We start from the raw sequence: 18457 nt of genomic DNA on the forward strand, positions 1-18457 counted from the left end.
ATAGAAACAGACTGCTACCACTATGTGTGTGTGGCTGTTCGAGCTTGTATCTCTGTGAAACATGCTTTCATGTTGTTTACATCCATATTCCTGAACTCCTCCAGTCTAACTGCATCAATCCATTGCGAAGTCTAAAGAATCCTAATGTGTTTTTAATGTTGATGGTTTGTTATTGGCAGTGTGGGTAGGAATACGTGGCCAGGCACTTTCTCTAAATTTCCTTTCAGCCTTGATCTTGGCTGCTCCACTGCTTTGTTTCATCTTGCAGCCATGCCGCCTCCAGACACTATGTACTGTTCCCAGCAAATCAGCATCCCACCCGAGCTGCCCAACCTCCTCAAGAACTTCACCAAGGCAGCCATCCGAACGCAGCCCAAGGACTTGCTGCAGTGGTCTTCAACGTAAGCCTCAGTGTCTGTCAGCAGTGATTCAGGCAGAGGGGAGGTTTGATTTGTGTTTATCATGATCTTGATCTCTTAAACAACACCATAAACAGTGTCTCCGGACAGCATCACTGTACAAAGAGGTCGGCCCTTTTCACCTCGGAATCTCTCATCTTGGCACTGACTTTCTAACAAAAAAAACACTTTTAAAGAAGAGGATGATATTTAGATATATCAAGTTCTTTTTTTTTTATCTCCCCCTTAGGACTTTTCTATCCTATGCCATTTTATTGGCTGTTGTGGCTTGGTAGTGTTCACCACAAAATACAATTAGGTGAGTCACATGGAGGAGCAGAAACTATGTAAATCATGTGTAGATCCCCTAAAGGAAAAAAACATTATTTTGCTGCTAAAAATTACTAAAAGTAATTTAAACTGTGAAGTACGATAAACTAGTGTCTCCGCCTTTAGCATTTTAGAGAATGATTGTTAATCACTCAACACAAAGAAATACAACGCATGATGATTTAATTGGTCCTACTCATGAGATATTGTTCAAAAAGCAACTTGTGTTCCATTCTAAACTTTGGTTTGATTGGCATGTTTATGTGTTTGTTTCTTTTTCCAGATACTTCCATGCACTGTGTAATGGACAGCGTTTGCCTGTCAAAGACCGCTCTGAGATGAACGTTGCCACCCAGAAGACAGACACTGGGCTGACTCCAGGTCTGCTTAAGAATCTTCACAAACAGGTACTTTCTCTCATACAAACCTCATGGAGCTGATCACATGATCATTTACCTGATGAGGCTGCTTCTGGAAGAGAAGCAATGGATTCAGTGCACTAGATATTTTCCAGAGCTGTGAGTAATAATGGGTTGTGTATGTTTAATACAAAATTACACATAACTAATTACTCAGCTCCAGTGTTGGGAGTAACGCGCTACAAAGTAACGCGTTACTATAATTCCACTACTTTTAGCGGTAACGAGCATGTAACGAAGTATTTTTTTAAATCAAGTAGCGCAGTTACAATATCTAAAATTTAAATGAGTTCGTTACTCGCGTTACTCTCTTTTGAGAAAACTGAACACTTGCAGACAAGAAGACAAGTGAAGCAGATCCCGAAAGATGGTCGAGACTTAAACTGATGTTCTGGTCGTTTATTTGAGCCGTCCTTGTAACACCGTACACCTTAATACAACTTTGAACAACTTAGAAACACGTTAAAACAACCGTGGACACCGTAAGCCATTGTGCTTCTTCGGAGGGTTGCTAAAAACATAAACCTTTTCCGTAGCGCCGTTGTAGTCATCACAGGCTGTCCGCGACTCTACCGGAACCGTTTCAAAATAAAATCATGTAACATTTTCACAATAAAACATTTTCACAATAAAATAACAGAAGTAACTTAAAAGTTACTTTGCCTAGTAACTAATTACTTTTGATATACAGTAACTGGTTAAGTAATTCAATTACTTTTAAAATAAGTAACTAGTAACTGTAACTAAGTACTAATTTTCAGTAACTTGCCCAACTCTGCTCAGCTCGCCGTAAGCAATATTAAAGTCATTATCACTGGCTGCCAGAGTCCCCAGAACCAATACTGCTGTTTATTTAAACCAATAACTGAAGGATTTCTTTCTCCTCAACTCTCCTAACCGCTACTTCCACAGCTGTCCCAGAAGACAACTTGCAGCAAGGAGGAGCTGAAGAAGAAATGGGAGGGTCTGTGTTTACCATCGGATCAGATGGAGACCCTGCTGTCGCTGGGCAGCTTCAGCTCAGAAATTGACTGGATGGAGTTTTTCGCCCTGGGCTGCAGCGCTCTGGGAGGGGTGAGATGTTATAGAAGGCCAGAAAGAAATGCTAATACCACTGCAGCAGCAAATGCAGATCAGCATTAACAACTTCATGTGCTCAGTGTGAGGAGGTAGGAACATTTTCCTGCAGTGAATAGGGCCATTGAACTCTTTCACCACATGAGGGCAGTCATGTTCTGTAATGACAAGATCGTTGTATTTCCAGTGTGTGCTTGTGCTCCTCCCTAAAAGGTGATAGTATATTTCTTTGTCACTTGTTTTGAATGTCTGGTTCTCTTTCTTAGACCCTAAGGAGTTCTCTGAAGTTCGCCTGTGAGATCTTGACAGAGGATGAGGAGGACGGCACCGCGAGGATCCCGTTCGACACCTTTGTGAAATTGTACACTTATCTGGCTCGCCTGGATGGGGACGTGCCACAGGACCACATTGACGACTTCCTCAGCAGCCTGCAGCCACAAGTGTAGGTGTCATCTGTGTGTGTGTGTGCGTGTATTCTCCTCAGATGTATAGCTGTCCATCTTGCAATAAGCAGAGTGGATGTAGGCGGTGTCAAATCAGGCTATTTCCTTAACGTCTCCTGTAGAAATGCTTCCCACTTCTCTCACTCTCTTTTTTCAATCGGTCTTAATTATTTTTCACATTCAAATCAGTTCCTCTTGGATTAAGCTGCTTACAATTCTTATACAATCTCCTTAGCTTCAGTAATCACGGTTGTATGATGTCTTCAAGTATTAACCAAGACCACATGACATTTTTGGACCTCAAATAAGAATTACTGCCCTTTATTTTACTACTGGATATTTTATTCTTAATTTTATCCTGGGGTTTGATTAGGGTCAACATTATGGTTTGATTGGCAAGGGATATATTTAATAATAATAATAATAATAATACATTTGATTTGTAAGGCACTCTTCATTCGAGAATCTCAGAGTGCCACAAGTACGTAATTAAAATCAAAGTCCTAAAAACTCAACTCAAAGTAAAAACGCCTTCTTGAATAAAAAGGTTTTTAGGCCAGTCTTAAAAGAGTCCAGGGTCTGTGTTGCCCTCAGGTGGTCAGGGAGACCGTTCCATAGGCGGGGCGCTGCTGAGCAAAAGTTTTTAAAATTGAATGAATAATAACACTGGAAAAGCTCCCAGTAAAGCGCACACCTCCTCTCAGGCCCAACAGTCTCCATAAATTCAACCAAGCCCCAACAAATTGTACACACTCACATAAATTCCCTTAACATGCCTCATCAAGATCCATGAATCATTCCCTGGAGATCACCTTTTCTTTGAACGTTAAAGGAAATTAAAAATAATTCCTACTATTCAAGGCATTTTGCTATAATGATAAGTTCCTACAGGTGTCCCAAGTATTGCACTTCCGTAACTACTAGTGAGGGACATTTCTAGACATTTTGCTTTAATGTAAAGTGCCTACAAGTGTCCCACGTATTTTACTTCCGTAACACCAAGAGTAGGACACTTCTAGGCATTTTGCCTCAATGATAAGTGCCTAGAAGTGTCCGGCTTATTCTGATTGGTCAGGACATTTCTAGGCATTTTTGCTATAATGTTGAGTGCCTACAAGTGTCCCACCTATTGTACATCCCTAACCACAAGTGTGGGACAATTCAAGGCATTTTACTATAATGATAAGTTCCTACAATATCTTCCATTACCCAGAGTGCATCATTCCACCTAGTTTCATTGTAATCAGTCTTGTAGTTTTTGAATGCTGCTAAATAACGGACACAGAAACAAACAAACACTGATGAAACGTAACCTTTTTGGAAGATGTTATTACTCCAAGCTATAGATATACGATATGTTGTCTATGGCCCAACTTTTTTGCCAGTCAATGTCAGTAACGGCACGATCCAAGTCTCCAACTTCCAGCAGGGCGTGAGGAAAAGAGAGACGGAAAGCAGCGAAAGACAGGAAGGAAGTCAAAACGATAGTGTTCAATTAATAAATGGGCCCTCTAATGCTCCTTCAAGCACAGCTGTTGTCCCATTACGTGGAAATTGGTTCCATCAATTGTTAGCATCAGGCACAGTGGGTTGTTATTCATCAGTTTCCAGCTGAACGACGCTGCTGTTTTTGAGTCAGTGTAGAATATTTTAATGAGCAGCGAGAGAGGCACAAAGCTGCCCGAAACAGGCTGTCAGGTGGACTGTGTGTATGCTCTTTCATCGCCTGTTCCCTCGTGTCGGGATTAGCCAAAGTTCATTTATCATAGGCACCACTTCTCAGCCCGCAGACTCGCAGCAGTTGGCCTCTCCTCCACCGGCGTATTCATTTCACTCAGCAGACGAAAAAGGAGGAGAGGTAAAGAGATAAGCTCCAGGGGCACGAGAATGTGATTTTCAATCGGTGTGAAAGGCCTAAAACCTCCTGCGGTTTTTTGTTCACTCCACCATGCAATACTGTAAATGGGCAAGTGCACAATGTGATGTTCATATTTTCTCACAAACTTGTCTTTCCCTCACACACACACACACACACACAAGGAGAAGCTTACCCCCTTAAAGGATTGCAGCTGTAGCCAAGTCGAAGGGGATCAGAGGACAGACAGAATCCCTGAAAACCTAATGACTGCCGCCTCTCCACCCACATGACACAGCAAAGATTGAAAGTTGTCAGGGCTTGAACAGATCTTCCTGTGAATGTGACAGTCGAGTCGAACAGTGTGTTGAAAATATCTCGACGTTCATTTTAATCTGTTCAGAATACTTTCAGATAAGGATAGATAGTTTCTCTTTTCAGGCGGCGTTTGAAAATCGAGACATTGGGTATCAAAGAATTGGCATCACAGCCATCAAAACTGCTGTGTGCAGTTTGTAATTTATTAATGATGTTATTAGTTTATTCAATAACACCACACAACCACAAGCTATTATTCAAAAGATCATCCATGAGGATGTGCATGACCCAGTTTTTAGCACAAAGTTCGATAGAAACTTTACTCGTGTGATTTTCAAAGAAAGTTTTAAACAAGATAAATTAAACATTAATCATCCAAACAGAATCATAGAGGCTGAGTTTGAAAATGAAACCCAAAGTTGTTTTTCTCCCTAAAAAAGTCCCTGCTCATCAGCTGGTACGTTCCAGTTGCCCAGTAACTTTGGGGATTTAGTTTAGTGCAGTGCTGAACATTGCTGAAGACTAGCTATAAGGGGATGGAGCTGCTTTACTGGTCCCATCAACAGACACTCTTGACCAATCACGAGTCAGTCTCAGCTGTCAATCATGATGTCTCTCCTTGTTTATATATTCAAATTTATTTATAAAGCTAAATTTAAAGATAAATAAAATATCGGGTTCTTATAAGATAATAAATAGCATCAAATAACTAGTGAACTAAAAGTTAATTATAATCAAACCTGCTGGAAAATGAACCCTTGAACAAGCATCAGTTTAATAAGAATAAACTCCAACGACAGAAACCACATTTGAGAAAATCTGATTTTTTGTCTTGACTTTTTTGCTCGGTAAGAAAGGAGAAGGGGTTTATGACCTGTACTGCAGCCAGCCACCAGGTGGAAAACGAGACGTGTTGGCTTCACTTTTGGGAGCTGTCATGTCATCTGTCTATATTTACAGTCTATGGGTCACATCTGTCCCTGTAGATAATGTCAATTTTAGTTCTTATCCATGTGTAAGTCACCAAGAAAGTCATAAACCATCTTATCATGCATTGATCAGCACATGCCTCTTTTCTTTCTTACTATTCATGTGTTTGTGTTGACTAAATTTACTGTAATTATTCATCTGTTTATTTACGATATATATTGTGTTGTAAATGTTCCAGAGAGCTCCAGCATGGGATGATAAAACCTCTGGACTTCATCCATCAGGACAACATGGACTGAAACTCCTGACTCATCAGAGCTGAACAAGAACAGGGAAAGACACATGTATGCGTAACTGATATATTCAAACCCTATATTCATGCAGTTGGATACTTTTGATGTTGAGTTGCTTCTCTAACATTTAGGTATAATTCAGAGCCCAGAAGTAATTCCTAGTTTCATTTTTTTAGTCTTTATAAAGACGGACGACACATCTTCACTCTTTCCAGTTTTTCATAAATGAAGCTCAAATAGACCCGATACAGTTGCTGCCATCTTGCGCTTTTGATGCTTTTCTCCCTTTATACACAAATCTATGGTTGGTGGTTTTTACCACTTTGTCTTCTTTATATTTGTTCCATTACAGAGGTTCTAATCACACTAGGGGTGCACCGATATGGAAATTCTTGGCCGATACCGATACCGATATTTGTTTATTTTCTTTTTGTTGTTATTCATTCAGCCTTTTGTGCCAGAAAAATAATTAAATCATTATTTAAAAGCACTATTTAAAAAATGTTCAGCCCTTCATCACTCTTATCTTTTAATGAGCACAAATTGAATCAGATTTATGAAACAATCTTTGATTTAACTAAACTTTATTTAACAGAGACATATTATGCCCATTTTACCGCAAGTTGAAATGGTTCCTTGGGATCTTAATGAAATGACTGTAACATATTTTGGTCAAAATGCCACAAGGATAATTTAAAACAGCACCTTTTTACCCTGTCTAAAACAGCCCTGTTAAAGTAGCATTATAGAGAACGCTCTTCTCATTGATTTACGGTAGCAGTATTGGCCGTTTATTAGATGTGTTACGGCTTCTGTGTGTATGACGTATGTTGTCAATTCCCTTGTTACCTGTGCATGAGACGGATGAATAGAGCCGGTGCACATGAGAATAAAGTACTTAAACAGACGCTACACTCATACTTTTTACACCAAGTTACACTGCGTGAGTCAAGATAACTTAACAAGCCCTCCTCAGTTTTACCTGTTTTTAGTGTCGGGCAGAAATCACATCGCGTCAACACCCACCGTGGCCCTTCGCGATGCTTGTTTTAATTAAACAGTCGGATTCCCCTGGTCCGCACCAGTTCTCAGTCAGCTGCTAGGCGCCAGCCGAGGCGCACCGCAGGGTGCCCCCCCGCGCGAACAGAGGGTTCCCCCAGCGGTCGCTAGCTGAGGTGATCCGCGAGAAGGGCCGACATGCGTCCAGAGTGGCCGCCGCTGACCGCGTACCCGGTCCCCTCCAACAGCCCGCCTTCCGCGCCGGCGATGGACACCGCCCCGCGGTCCAAGAGAAAGAAAGCCCCCGCAACAGCGACGCCGTTAGGCGGCACCGGATGAGGACCTCCCGGTGCCGCACACTGAGACTCCGGCGGCGCGGAGAGGAGGGCGACGGAGCGACTGCTCCCCTAGACGCGGCACGTGCCCAGCGGTTTTACCACAAACATGAACATCGGCCAATGATATCGGTGAAAGTCAAGTTTATTACCGATAAGCCGATATCAGTTAACGAGGCGAATATCGGCCGCTACCGATGTTCGGCCGATAAATCGGTGCATCCCTAAATCACACTAGTGTTTGTTCAAGTTCTCAGTATTGTGATAAGTTTGATGTGATTGACAGCTGAGACGTACGTGTGATCGACCAGAACTATTTTTGTTAGATGTTAGGTTGGACATTTTATTTTTTTACCTTTTCCATCCAATTAATTTATCATTTTTCAGTGCAAACACTGAGCTATATGCCAATTAGACAATGTCATTACAGAGCTACTGAAAAAATACTAGGTGAAACAATACATTTAACAACAGAGATTGAAGAGACAGCTCGGCGCGCCAGGCTGTGCTCCACCCCGAGGACGGTGCCCTAGACCCGGGGGTTAGATGGTTCTGATTACCGACGAAAGAGGTGGAGGAGATGTCCGTGTCAAGCAGCTCGAGCTCCTGTGGTCAAATCACCCGACGCAGAAATTCTACTGCGCTCATATACTGACATTTATGGTAAACGCATCCAAAGCGTTTTTTCAAAATAAACTGTTGACATTGAGCATATACAAAATGCATAATTGAAAAGGAAATGGATTGGATTATATTCACAAGAAGTATATATCGTCTCACGTGTCCTTTTTTTGAATAGCATTTTGAGTGTATCAATTTAGAGATTTTACAAAATAAAAGTCACACATTTTTAGCTTCAAGTAGCTTATTTCGGGATATTTCAAAGTACTGCAAAACACTTTGATCAACAATTCTAGAGAGAGACTGATATGCCTGTGTTCAGGACTTCTCAAATTGTCAATGTACTGAATATCAAATATATTTACTCTATAGATTAAGAGATTTTTCAAAGTAAAGTCCAACATGTGTACAATCAAATCAGTTCATTTCTGGATATTTCAAAGTTCTATAAAAACACTTTGCTCAATAAGTTCAGAGTGAGACTTACATGGATGTGTTCAGGACCCCTCTGACTACTTACATACTGAATATCAAACATTTTTACTGTATAGATTAGGAGATTTTTCAAAGTAAAGTCCAACATGTGTACAATCAAATCAGTTCATTTCTGGATATTTCAAAGTTCTATAAAAACACTTTACCCAATAAGTTCAGTTTGAGACTTATATGCCTGTGTTCAGGACCTCTCAAAATATCAATGTACTGAATATCAAATATATTTACTGTATTGATTAAGAGATTTTTCAAAGTAAAGTCCAACATTTTCACTCTTTACAATTTTTTCAAAGTAAAGTCCAACATTTTCACTGTGGAATAGATCATTTCAGTATACTTCAAAGTTCTATAAAAACACTTTACCCAATAAGTTCAGTTTGAGACTTATATGCCTGTGTTCAGGACCTCTCAAAATATCAATGTACTGAATATCAAATATATTTACTGTATTGATTAAGAGATTTTTCAAAGTAAAGTCCAACATTTTCACTCTTTACAATTTTTTCAAAGTAAAGTCCAACATTTTCACTGTGGAATAGATCATTTCAGTATACTTCAGAGTACAGTAAAAATACTTTGCTCAATAAGTTCAGTGTGAAACTTATATGCCTGTGTTCAGGACCTCTCAAAATATCAATGTACTGAATATCAAATATATTTACTAAATGGATTAAGAGATTTTTCAAAGTAAAGTCCAACATTTTCACTGTTTACAATTTTTTCAAAGTAAAGTCCAACATTTTCACTGTGGAATAGATCATTTCAGGATACTTCAGAGTACTGTAAAAATACTTTGCTCAATAAGTTCAGAGAGAGACTGATATGCCTGCGTTCAGGACCTCCCTGACTTCGAACATACATGAATATCAACGATTTTTACTGGATATATTTGGAGATTTTTCAAAGTAAAGTCCAACTATCCAACTAGTATTGCTAGAAGAGAGCCTGTGACTCAAGCATTTCACTGCCAGCGACTGCTTAATGTTATTGTTGTGCATTTGATAATAAAAAATCTTGAATCTTGAAACTTGAATCTTGAACATTTTATCATCAAAGGCAGCTGTCGCTTAACTGTTTGTTATCAAAGTCAGCTGCCTTAACATATCAGTGGCAGTTTCCTTTGCCACTGGAAGTGTCTCTACGAGCTGCCGCTGCCACGATTTAAGCTTGCCCTTACTGCTGATATTACACCCATGTATAAATATCCTTATTAAACTAGAGCAAATTTCATCACATATTTTCACGAAAAAGGTGTCATTTCACAACCAAACCGTACAGGTAACGTTACTGTGTTTACTTTTTTTGTAGCATTTCCGTCAGAAAAAAATGCCTTTTTAACTCTAAAGTTAGTTTGAGGTCGTAAGTTAAAGAACGTTTAGTACATGAATGCACAAATTCTGATGACTTTGTTCTATTGTGTTTTTCATAGTCATGGAGGTTAAATGAATACAGTAATTAATAAGTAACTTTATTTCAACACAGTTATTTACCACATTTCTTGGATCTGACATTTCATGTGGCTGTTTGAGCTTGTATCTCATGCTTTCATGTTGTTTACATCCATATTCATAAACTCCCCCAGTGTAACAGCCTCAATCCATAGCGAAGTGTAAAGAATCCTAGTCCTTTTTATGTTAATGGTTAGCTATTGGCAGTGAGGGTTGATTTACGTGGCCAGACACTTTCTCAAAAATGTCCTGTGACACCTGATATTGGCTGGATCTCAAAGTGCTCCACTGCTTTGTTTCATCTTACAGCCATGCCACCTCCAGACATGATGTTCTGTGCCCAGCAAATCATTATCCCACCCGAGCTGCCCAACCTCCTCAAGAACTTCACCAAGGCAGCCATCCGAACGCAGCCCAAGGACTTGCTGCAGTGGTCTTCAACGTAAGCCTCAGTGTCTGTCAGCAGTGATTCAGGCAGAGGGGACTTGTGATTTGTTTTTATCATGATCTTGATCTCTTAAACAACACCATAAACAGTGTCTCCAGACAGCATCACTGTACAAAGAGGTCGGCCCTTTTCACCTGGGAATCTCTCATCTTGGCACTGACTTGTGTTTTTTGTGTTGTTTTATTACGTCTAAAGCTTAGTTCACTAATTTCTTAAATTGTATTGCTGCAACAGTTGTTTTTTTTTAACCCCTGAGCCTCCAACAGTATTGTGTAGACTCAAACACTTCACCCACCCCTCCATCAGCATAGTGGTGGGTAGATAATGAGTGGAATTTCCTCTCTGGGTGAACTATCCCTTTAAAATGACACCAGCTTATTTTGTTGCTCAAAAACACTAAATGCAATGCTGCCTCCCACTTCACTGTAAAAGTACGATAAACCAGTGTCTTCCCTTGGAACTATGGTAAACAACACACAGAAAAATACAACACATGATGATATAATTGGTCCTACTCCTGGGATATTGTTCAAACAGCAACTTGTGGTCCATTTTACATTATGGCCTATTTGATTGGCATGTTGAGGAATGAATTTAAATGACAGACAGATTGAGTGATGTTAAATTAAGACACTACATGTGTGTGACTGTTCCTTTTTCCAGATACTTCCATGCATTGTATAGAGGAGAGCGTTTGCCCGTCAAAGAGCGTTTTGAGATGAACGTTGCCCCCCAGAAGACAGACACGATGTACTGCTCCCAGCAAATCAGCGTCCCGTCCGATCTGCCCATCATCCTCCAGTGCTTCACCAAGGCAGCCATCCAAACGCAGCCCGAGGACTTGCTGCTGTGGTCTTCAACGTAAGCCTCAGCGTCTGTCAGCAGTGATTTAGGCATATGGGGGAAGTGGGATTTGTGTTCATTATGATCTTGATCTCTTAAACAACACCATAAACAATGTCTCCGGGCAGCATCACTGTACAAAGAGGTCGGCCCTTTTCACCTGGGAATCTCTCCTCTTGTCACTGACTTGCTGTAATTGGATCCCGTGAGCCTCTATGTTATTGTAGCGGTTAAACAAATTTCTATCAAAGACAACAACTTCAAAAGTATGTCAAGAATATATTTTTTATGTCCCCCTTCGGACATTTCTATCCTCTGGTTTTCTATTGGCTGTTGTAGTTTGGTAGTGTTTACCGTTAAAGACAATTAAGTGAGTCGTATGGAGGAACAGAAACAATTAAAATGTCTCCTGGGTTACATCATGTGTGGATGCCCTTAAAGTAGTCACAGCTTCTTTTGCTGCTCAAAACCACTAAATACATTGCTGCCTCTCACAAGTTCACTGTAAGACTGTGAAGTACAATAAACAGCTGTTTTGTCCTTTAGCATTGATTGGCATGTTTAGGGATGAATTTAAATGACAGACAGATTGGGTTAAGTTGAGTTAAGATAATATACAGGCACTGCATGCTGTGTGTTTGTTTTTCCAGATATTTCAATGGACTGTGTAATGGAGAGCGCTTGCCTGTTGAATAACGTTCTGAGATGAACCTTGCCACCAAGAAGACAGACACTGGGCTGACTCCAGATCTGCTTAAGACTCTTCACAAATAGGTGCTTTCTCTACAGAAGAACCAAACCTCATTGAACTGATCACATGATCATTTACCTCACACTGCTGCTGCTGGAAGGGAAGCAATGAATTTAGTGCACTGCATATTATCCAGTGTGTTACTATCGGTTATGTATGTTTAATATCCACATTTAATGACACAATCTATCCTGTATTTGCATATTGTTGCATTGTTGTCGCCCCCTCCCCCTTTGGATCATTAAAGTTTTACATTATTGTTAACCCATTTCCCCTCACCTGTGAAATCTTGCTGTGGTGGAACCATTCAAATAAATGAATAATTAATATTTACTTAAAAGTCAACACCTAAGCACAAGTCTTACCTTTGTGAGGATGCCTCTCTTCACGAAAGCGATTTTACTATAAGACTTACTAGCTTTGTAGTTCTTAAAATTATGTTTATTTTAGGAAATTGTCCTGTTGATTTGAGACGGTGCTCAGAAATATTCCAGCTTGGAGCAAGAATCAACTCCTCTTCTTCTGTATGAATCCTTGCTGTGTCTTATTACATAGCTCATTATAAAAGTCATTATCACTGGTCCCCAGAACCAATACTGCTGTTTATTTAAACGAATAACTGAATGATTTCTTTCTCCTCAACTCCCCTAACCGCTACTTACTACATCCACAGCTGTCCCAGAAGACAACTTGCAGCAAGGAGGAGCTGCAGAAGAAATGGGAGGGTCTATGTTTAGCATGGGATCAGATGGAGACCCTGCTGTCACTGGGCAGCTTCAGCTCAGAAATTGACTGGATGGAGTTTTTCTCCTGGGCTGCAGCGCTCTTGGAGGGCTGAGATGTTATATAAGGCCAGAAAGAAATGCTAATACCACTTTATACCCCCTCCTTTGACCCTCAAAGCCCAATGTGAGACCAAGAACAGCTGCGTTTTTTCAGTCATCTTGTCTTATAGTGTTTAAACTAGCTCCCGGCGTCTGTGATCCAGACTTCTCTATCGGGGTCCCCAGACTCTGCAAAGAAAGAATAAATCCTTCTCTGACCATGTGAGTCTTTGCAATTCTATTAAGCCAAGGATTGGTCAGTAGATGCAGATACAGCAGCAGCAATGGATCAAAGTAAATACCTTGAAGAACTTGGCGGATAATGATTTGGATTCTGCAACTGTAAATGCAGATCAGCATTAACAACTTCATGTGCTCACTGTGAGGAGTTAGGAACATTTTGCGGCTGTGAATAGGTTCATTGAACTCTTTGACCACATGAGGGCAGTCATGTTCTGTAATGACAAGGTCGCTGTCAGTGAGCTAGTCTAATGTAAGTGTATTTGCAAAGTGGGCCTGTGCCCACTTTGCTGATTGTATATTTGTGTGTCACTTTTTTTAATGTCTGTTTCTCTTTCTTAGACCCTCAGGAGATCTCTGAAGACACCTTTGTGAAAATGTACACGTATCTGGCTCGCCTGGACAGGGACCTGCCACAGGACCACATTGACGACTTCCTCTGCAGCCTGCAGCCACAAGTGTAGGTGTCATCTTTGTGTGTGTGTGTGTGTGTATTTTCCTGAGATGTATACATGTATCTTGCGATAAACAGAGTGGATGTAGGCGGTGGCAAATTAGACTATTTCATTAACGTCTCCTGCAGTTCCTCACTTGTGCGTTTTTGGACTTAGTTCATATCCCTCCATACCTCGGGATGACAATCATAGTTTTAAACATCAAAGTCACACAATATCTTCAAAGAACTCTGTTTTGCTTTAAAGGACCCATCAACACACAACCTCGACCAATCACAAGTCAGTCTCAGCCGTCAATTATGACGTTTAGCCCCGTTTTGATAGTCAAGTCAAGTTTGTTTATAAAGCGCAATTAGAGTTCTCTACAATAAATGAAAACAAAGAAAAATACAAGATTAAGTTCTTATAAGATAATAAATAGCAATTTATTAGGAGCTAATTATAATGAAATCTGCTGTAAAACGAACCCTTGACCAAACATCAGCTTAATACGAATAAACTATAATGAAAAAAAACATATTTCAGATCAAATACTTTGATGTCTGTCTTAAATTTTTCATGTCCCATGAACTAACATAGAGAAGGGGTTTATGACCTGTACTGCAGCCAGCCACCAGGTGGCAATCGAGATGCGTTGGCTTCACTTTTGGGAGCTGTCATTTCGTCCATCTATATTTACAGTCTATGAGTTACATCTGTCCTGGTAGATACATTTAATAGAGTCAATTCTAGTTCTTATCCATGTGTAAGTCACCCAGAAAATCATAAACCATGTTATCATTCAGTGATCAGCACAATTTTACAAGAGCAGGAGATAAAGTTGAAACACCAATCTGTTCCTCTCTGTTCTGACACAGTCCAGCGATCAGTGAGAAACAGGGCTAGTTTTTGTTAGAGCTCCGTTGTTGTGGGATGCAGGAAATGGAAACATGATGTCACTGCAAAGGTGTTAGTGGTTAAGGAGTCTCAGCTCCAGGGTGGAGCTCGTTGCACAACCTTTAAAGTTTGGCATGTAACGTCACTTCCCCAGGGACACGATGAATGTAGCGGGGCAGTGCGAAAGAGATGGGAGAAGAGAGAGTGGACACAGAGGTTCCCCTTTAGCGTTCATCCCTGTAGCTGTTGCGTAACAGATTCAAGGGGAAGGACCAGGGGAAACATGATTCATGGCGTATTGTGCTGTTGCAGAACACAGATTTGTTGACATGATGTTGTGTTAGTGTCCTTGCCTCTTAACAAGCCTCTTTTCTTTCTAACTATTGATGTGTCACTTATTTTGTATTGAGAGGTAATTGTGTTGACTAATTTTGCTTTAATTATCCATCCGTTTACTTATGATATATATTGTGTTGTCAATGTTCCAGGGAGCTCCAAACTGGGATGATAAAACCTCTGGACTTCATCAATCAGGACCACATGGATGGAACCTGCTGACTCATCAGACCTCGCCAGAGCCACATCGAGGCCTGAACAAGGACAGTGAAAGTGAATTTCAAAATAAAGTGGCTTGTCTAACATTGAACAGCGATGTATGGATTGTATTGCCATTGGCACAACCTATATTTGTCCAAAATGCATTTTAAACTGAGGATTTTATGTTCAACACTCAGTATCAACCTAATGCCTAAAATGACAGGCACTTTTCAATCAAGCAATCAACTCCAAAGCATTATCTTTTCTTATAAGTCTCATCATCTTCTTAATGGAACAATAAACCTCGTAATTCCAAATCTCAAAATTAATTATTGAGACTTTAACTCCTTGTGAAAACAGGATAATTACTGTGTTTTCAAGAGAAGTCTGTGGATTCCAAGGCAGTATCCTGCAGCCGTTACATTCTAAGACACCTACACACTGGCTTTACCAGCGTTCCAGCAAGGTTGTGTGGGCGTGTGGACTTTAGTTCATCTGCAAAGTGCCTTGGACTTTTATCATTTTGTGAAATTCTTTGCCTTCAAACCACACTTGTTTTGTTTCATTAGCGTAAAAGTATGTACTCTTTAATCCTATTTAATAAATGTTGTTAGATTATTTAATACTTATTTTATCTATGAGCATCTGCAAAATAATCCAACAAAATCAAAGGTCTGGTGCTCATACGTGAGCACGCATCTCAGACGGCACTTAATTAAGGGGACGTTGCAGGCTGATGAAAATGGATTAATCAACACTTGTGAATTATTAAATTTCTCACATTTAACTTGAGAGCTATGGATCTTTCTGTCCCTGAATTTAACTGTCGTCGTTAACTCGCGCATTGGACAACTTTATGTCTTAATTGATTAAGTTGTGATTTCTAGACTTTCTACTCAGTTCAAATTAATAGACGGGATATTAGAGGAGAACACTTTCGAACAAATCCTCTCAGAAACAAACAGAAACCCCTCAGAACCCAGACATAAACACTGGATTTTGGTCACTTATTCAGTCACTAACAGTTCGGCGCTTGTGTCATAGAAGAGACTCATAGACAGATCTTTGTGCAGCGCCCTGCTCCAGGTATGCCACAGAAGAGACCATGGTGTGTTGGAGTGTTGTGGATGTTTGTGGTTTTAGGGCAAATACATGAATAACTGAATGAGGGAAGCCATACAGGAGCCTGTCTAAACCCACGATCTTGTGCTCGTAAGGTACATGTGGCCTAAATAAGATCGACTGAGAAAGTTCATTTTAAAACTCCACCTTTCACAAACTAGTCATTTCTTCATCTAAAACGGCTAATGCTTATGGTCAAAGATATTTACAACAACCAGGATAATGTCTTAGAAGTTCTTCTAATGTAACGGCGGCTGTGGCTCTGGAGGCAGAGAGGGTCGTCCACTCACCAGAGAGACTAAACCCCAAATTTCCCCTGATCAAAAAAGTGCTCCGGATAGAAGCGTTGCACATTTGTTTGCGGGGAAATTCGTGACTTGTACTGTAAAAGCGTTTTTGAGTGGTCGATTAACTGTAAAAGCTATGAGTAAAGTCTGTTTACATCTGAGGGTTATTGTAGTGACTGAGTGGACATCTCAAGCAACAAACTGTGGATTGCTTCTTCGGCTTAAACCTGTGTGGCCTTGGGTGACAGCTGGATTTGTAAGAAATCCTCTTGTCTGTGATGATTGTTGAACAATACTTCTTCCCAGCCCAAATGACAACAATCATAGAAATTACACACTCCTATTTTTGCCGCTCTATTGAATCTGCCACAAAGGGTTTGGGTTAAAAATAGTCCTTACAGTTTGGAGTGACATACTCTCGGTAAGTATAGTTGTCTGAGAGAGCTGTGAATATATAATAAAAAGACAGAAATCTCATCACATTTGCGCGACACACACTCACAGAAGGGCTCCGGTCAGATCCCTGTGGTAATCTGTCCACGCAACTTAGATCTTGTTCTGAGTCCCGGGTGGAGCTGATGCAATTGGCTCTGCAAGTGAGGGTGTTGCAAATGTTCTGCTATTTACATTGTGTCTCAGTCTCACGTGAATTCATACGCACATCACAGAATATAAATCCACCTACATCAAGGTGAATGGACAGATCTGTTTATTTCAATTGGCTGTACTTCTCTATGATGTACAGTAGATTGAAATGCAACAGCATGCGCATTGAGGGATATTTTACTTAGGACATATGAACGGGGGATTAAATCTACATGTTAGAAGTCCTTGAATGAACTACAAACAACCCACCAGCTGTGTCACAGAACATGAATATGTGAGAGGTCTTGTTGAACTGAGGAGTTCTCATTGTAAAATCAACCCGCCTGTCTCCTTAATAAGTATTAATTGTTTCCTCCATTTTTGCTGGGGCTAAATAGGAGCCACTGATGCCAGTTTACGGTGTCAAATAAACCGCTGCAAACGCTAATGGTTGATTTTTATTTCACAACACAGCTGTCTGCACACATCTCCTCAACAAGAAAGAAAATAAAAACACGACTGACTAATGTAAAAGCCAAACATGCTCGGCTTTTATGGAAACTGTTAAGTGCTTTCCGGGCTTTTATATTAAAATGTTGATGGATTTCTGCAATGCAATTGACTCTAGTTACTCCCTCGTTTCCCCCCGAAAATACCGGTTAATGCCATATTTCCTTTTTACTAAGGCAGCTAATTGTTGGCTTCACGCCAGCTTTATGCCGCTGAACATTTCACTGAGCAGCACTGCTGGAAACTGAAACACAGCTCGGCTTTGGTAACAGAAAATATTAGTGTTCAAAATGAAGGGCGTTGTCTGAACTGCATACTGCTTAGGACATGTTAGACTCATGTGTATCTCCAATGTTTCTCCAATATTTAGCTAAAAGACATGCAGTCTAATTCAAAAGCCCAACAGTAATTCATAGTAATTTGTTATTTAAAAACAAGCTGATTCTACTCTTTTTAGAGTCTTTATAAAGACGGATGGTTCCAGCCTAATTTTAAGATGTCAGCGTTCATATCCAGGATATTTTTAGATTAATTTCTAGATAGTGGAAGGAAGTGGTGACATGTCGTCCATCTTTAGACACAGACTGGAGCTCCTTTTTCTTCCTGGTCTCTCCTGATATTAATATTTCACTTGCGTGAGCACATATTCTGTAATAACATTACATTGCAGCTGCATTACAGTGTAAAACACAGCAAAACATCTCCATGACTTTAGTGTACATGAGATATGTATAAGTGAATCTGTGGATTGAAACCAACTTCATGAGCTATTTACTAAAATTAGGATGCTGACTTTCACCTGAACTCTTACTTGACAAACTTTCAACTAATTCTAATACTGGAGAATTACAGTTTATCTTTACTCTGTTGATTGTGTGTGTGGCTCGACCAGACAGTTGAAACTTTCCACAGATAATTATATATCTGTAGGATTGGAAACTGGCTGTCGGCCACACGGCAGCAGAACGATACCATGGAGATGGAGGAGTCACACGAGAGTAGAGCTCTCAGCAGGGGG

General features: G+C 40.3%; 1 protein-coding gene and 1 pseudogene across 1 annotated transcript; both read left to right on the plus strand.

The window, feature by feature from the left end:
- Nucleotides 1-58: 58 nt before the first annotated feature.
- LOC128425920 (ropporin-1-like protein) lies at nt 59-7153 on the plus strand. Its single transcript, XM_053412759.1, has 5 exons — nt 59-401; nt 1012-1135; nt 2060-2221; nt 2491-2666; nt 6009-7153. Exons 1-5 carry the CDS (start codon nt 271-273, stop codon nt 6067-6069), a joined length of 654 nt encoding a protein of 217 aa, XP_053268734.1. The 5' UTR covers nt 59-270; the 3' UTR covers nt 6070-7153.
- A 3119-nt stretch (nt 7154-10272) lies between these two features.
- LOC128426194 (ropporin-1-like protein) lies at nt 10273-14956 on the plus strand (annotated as a pseudogene).
- Nucleotides 14957-18457: the final 3501 nt, after the last annotated feature.

This window comes from Pleuronectes platessa, chromosome 20 (genome assembly GCF_947347685.1).
Source record: "Pleuronectes platessa chromosome 20, fPlePla1.1, whole genome shotgun sequence".
NCBI classification, from domain to species: domain Eukaryota; kingdom Metazoa; phylum Chordata; class Actinopteri; order Pleuronectiformes; family Pleuronectidae; genus Pleuronectes; species Pleuronectes platessa.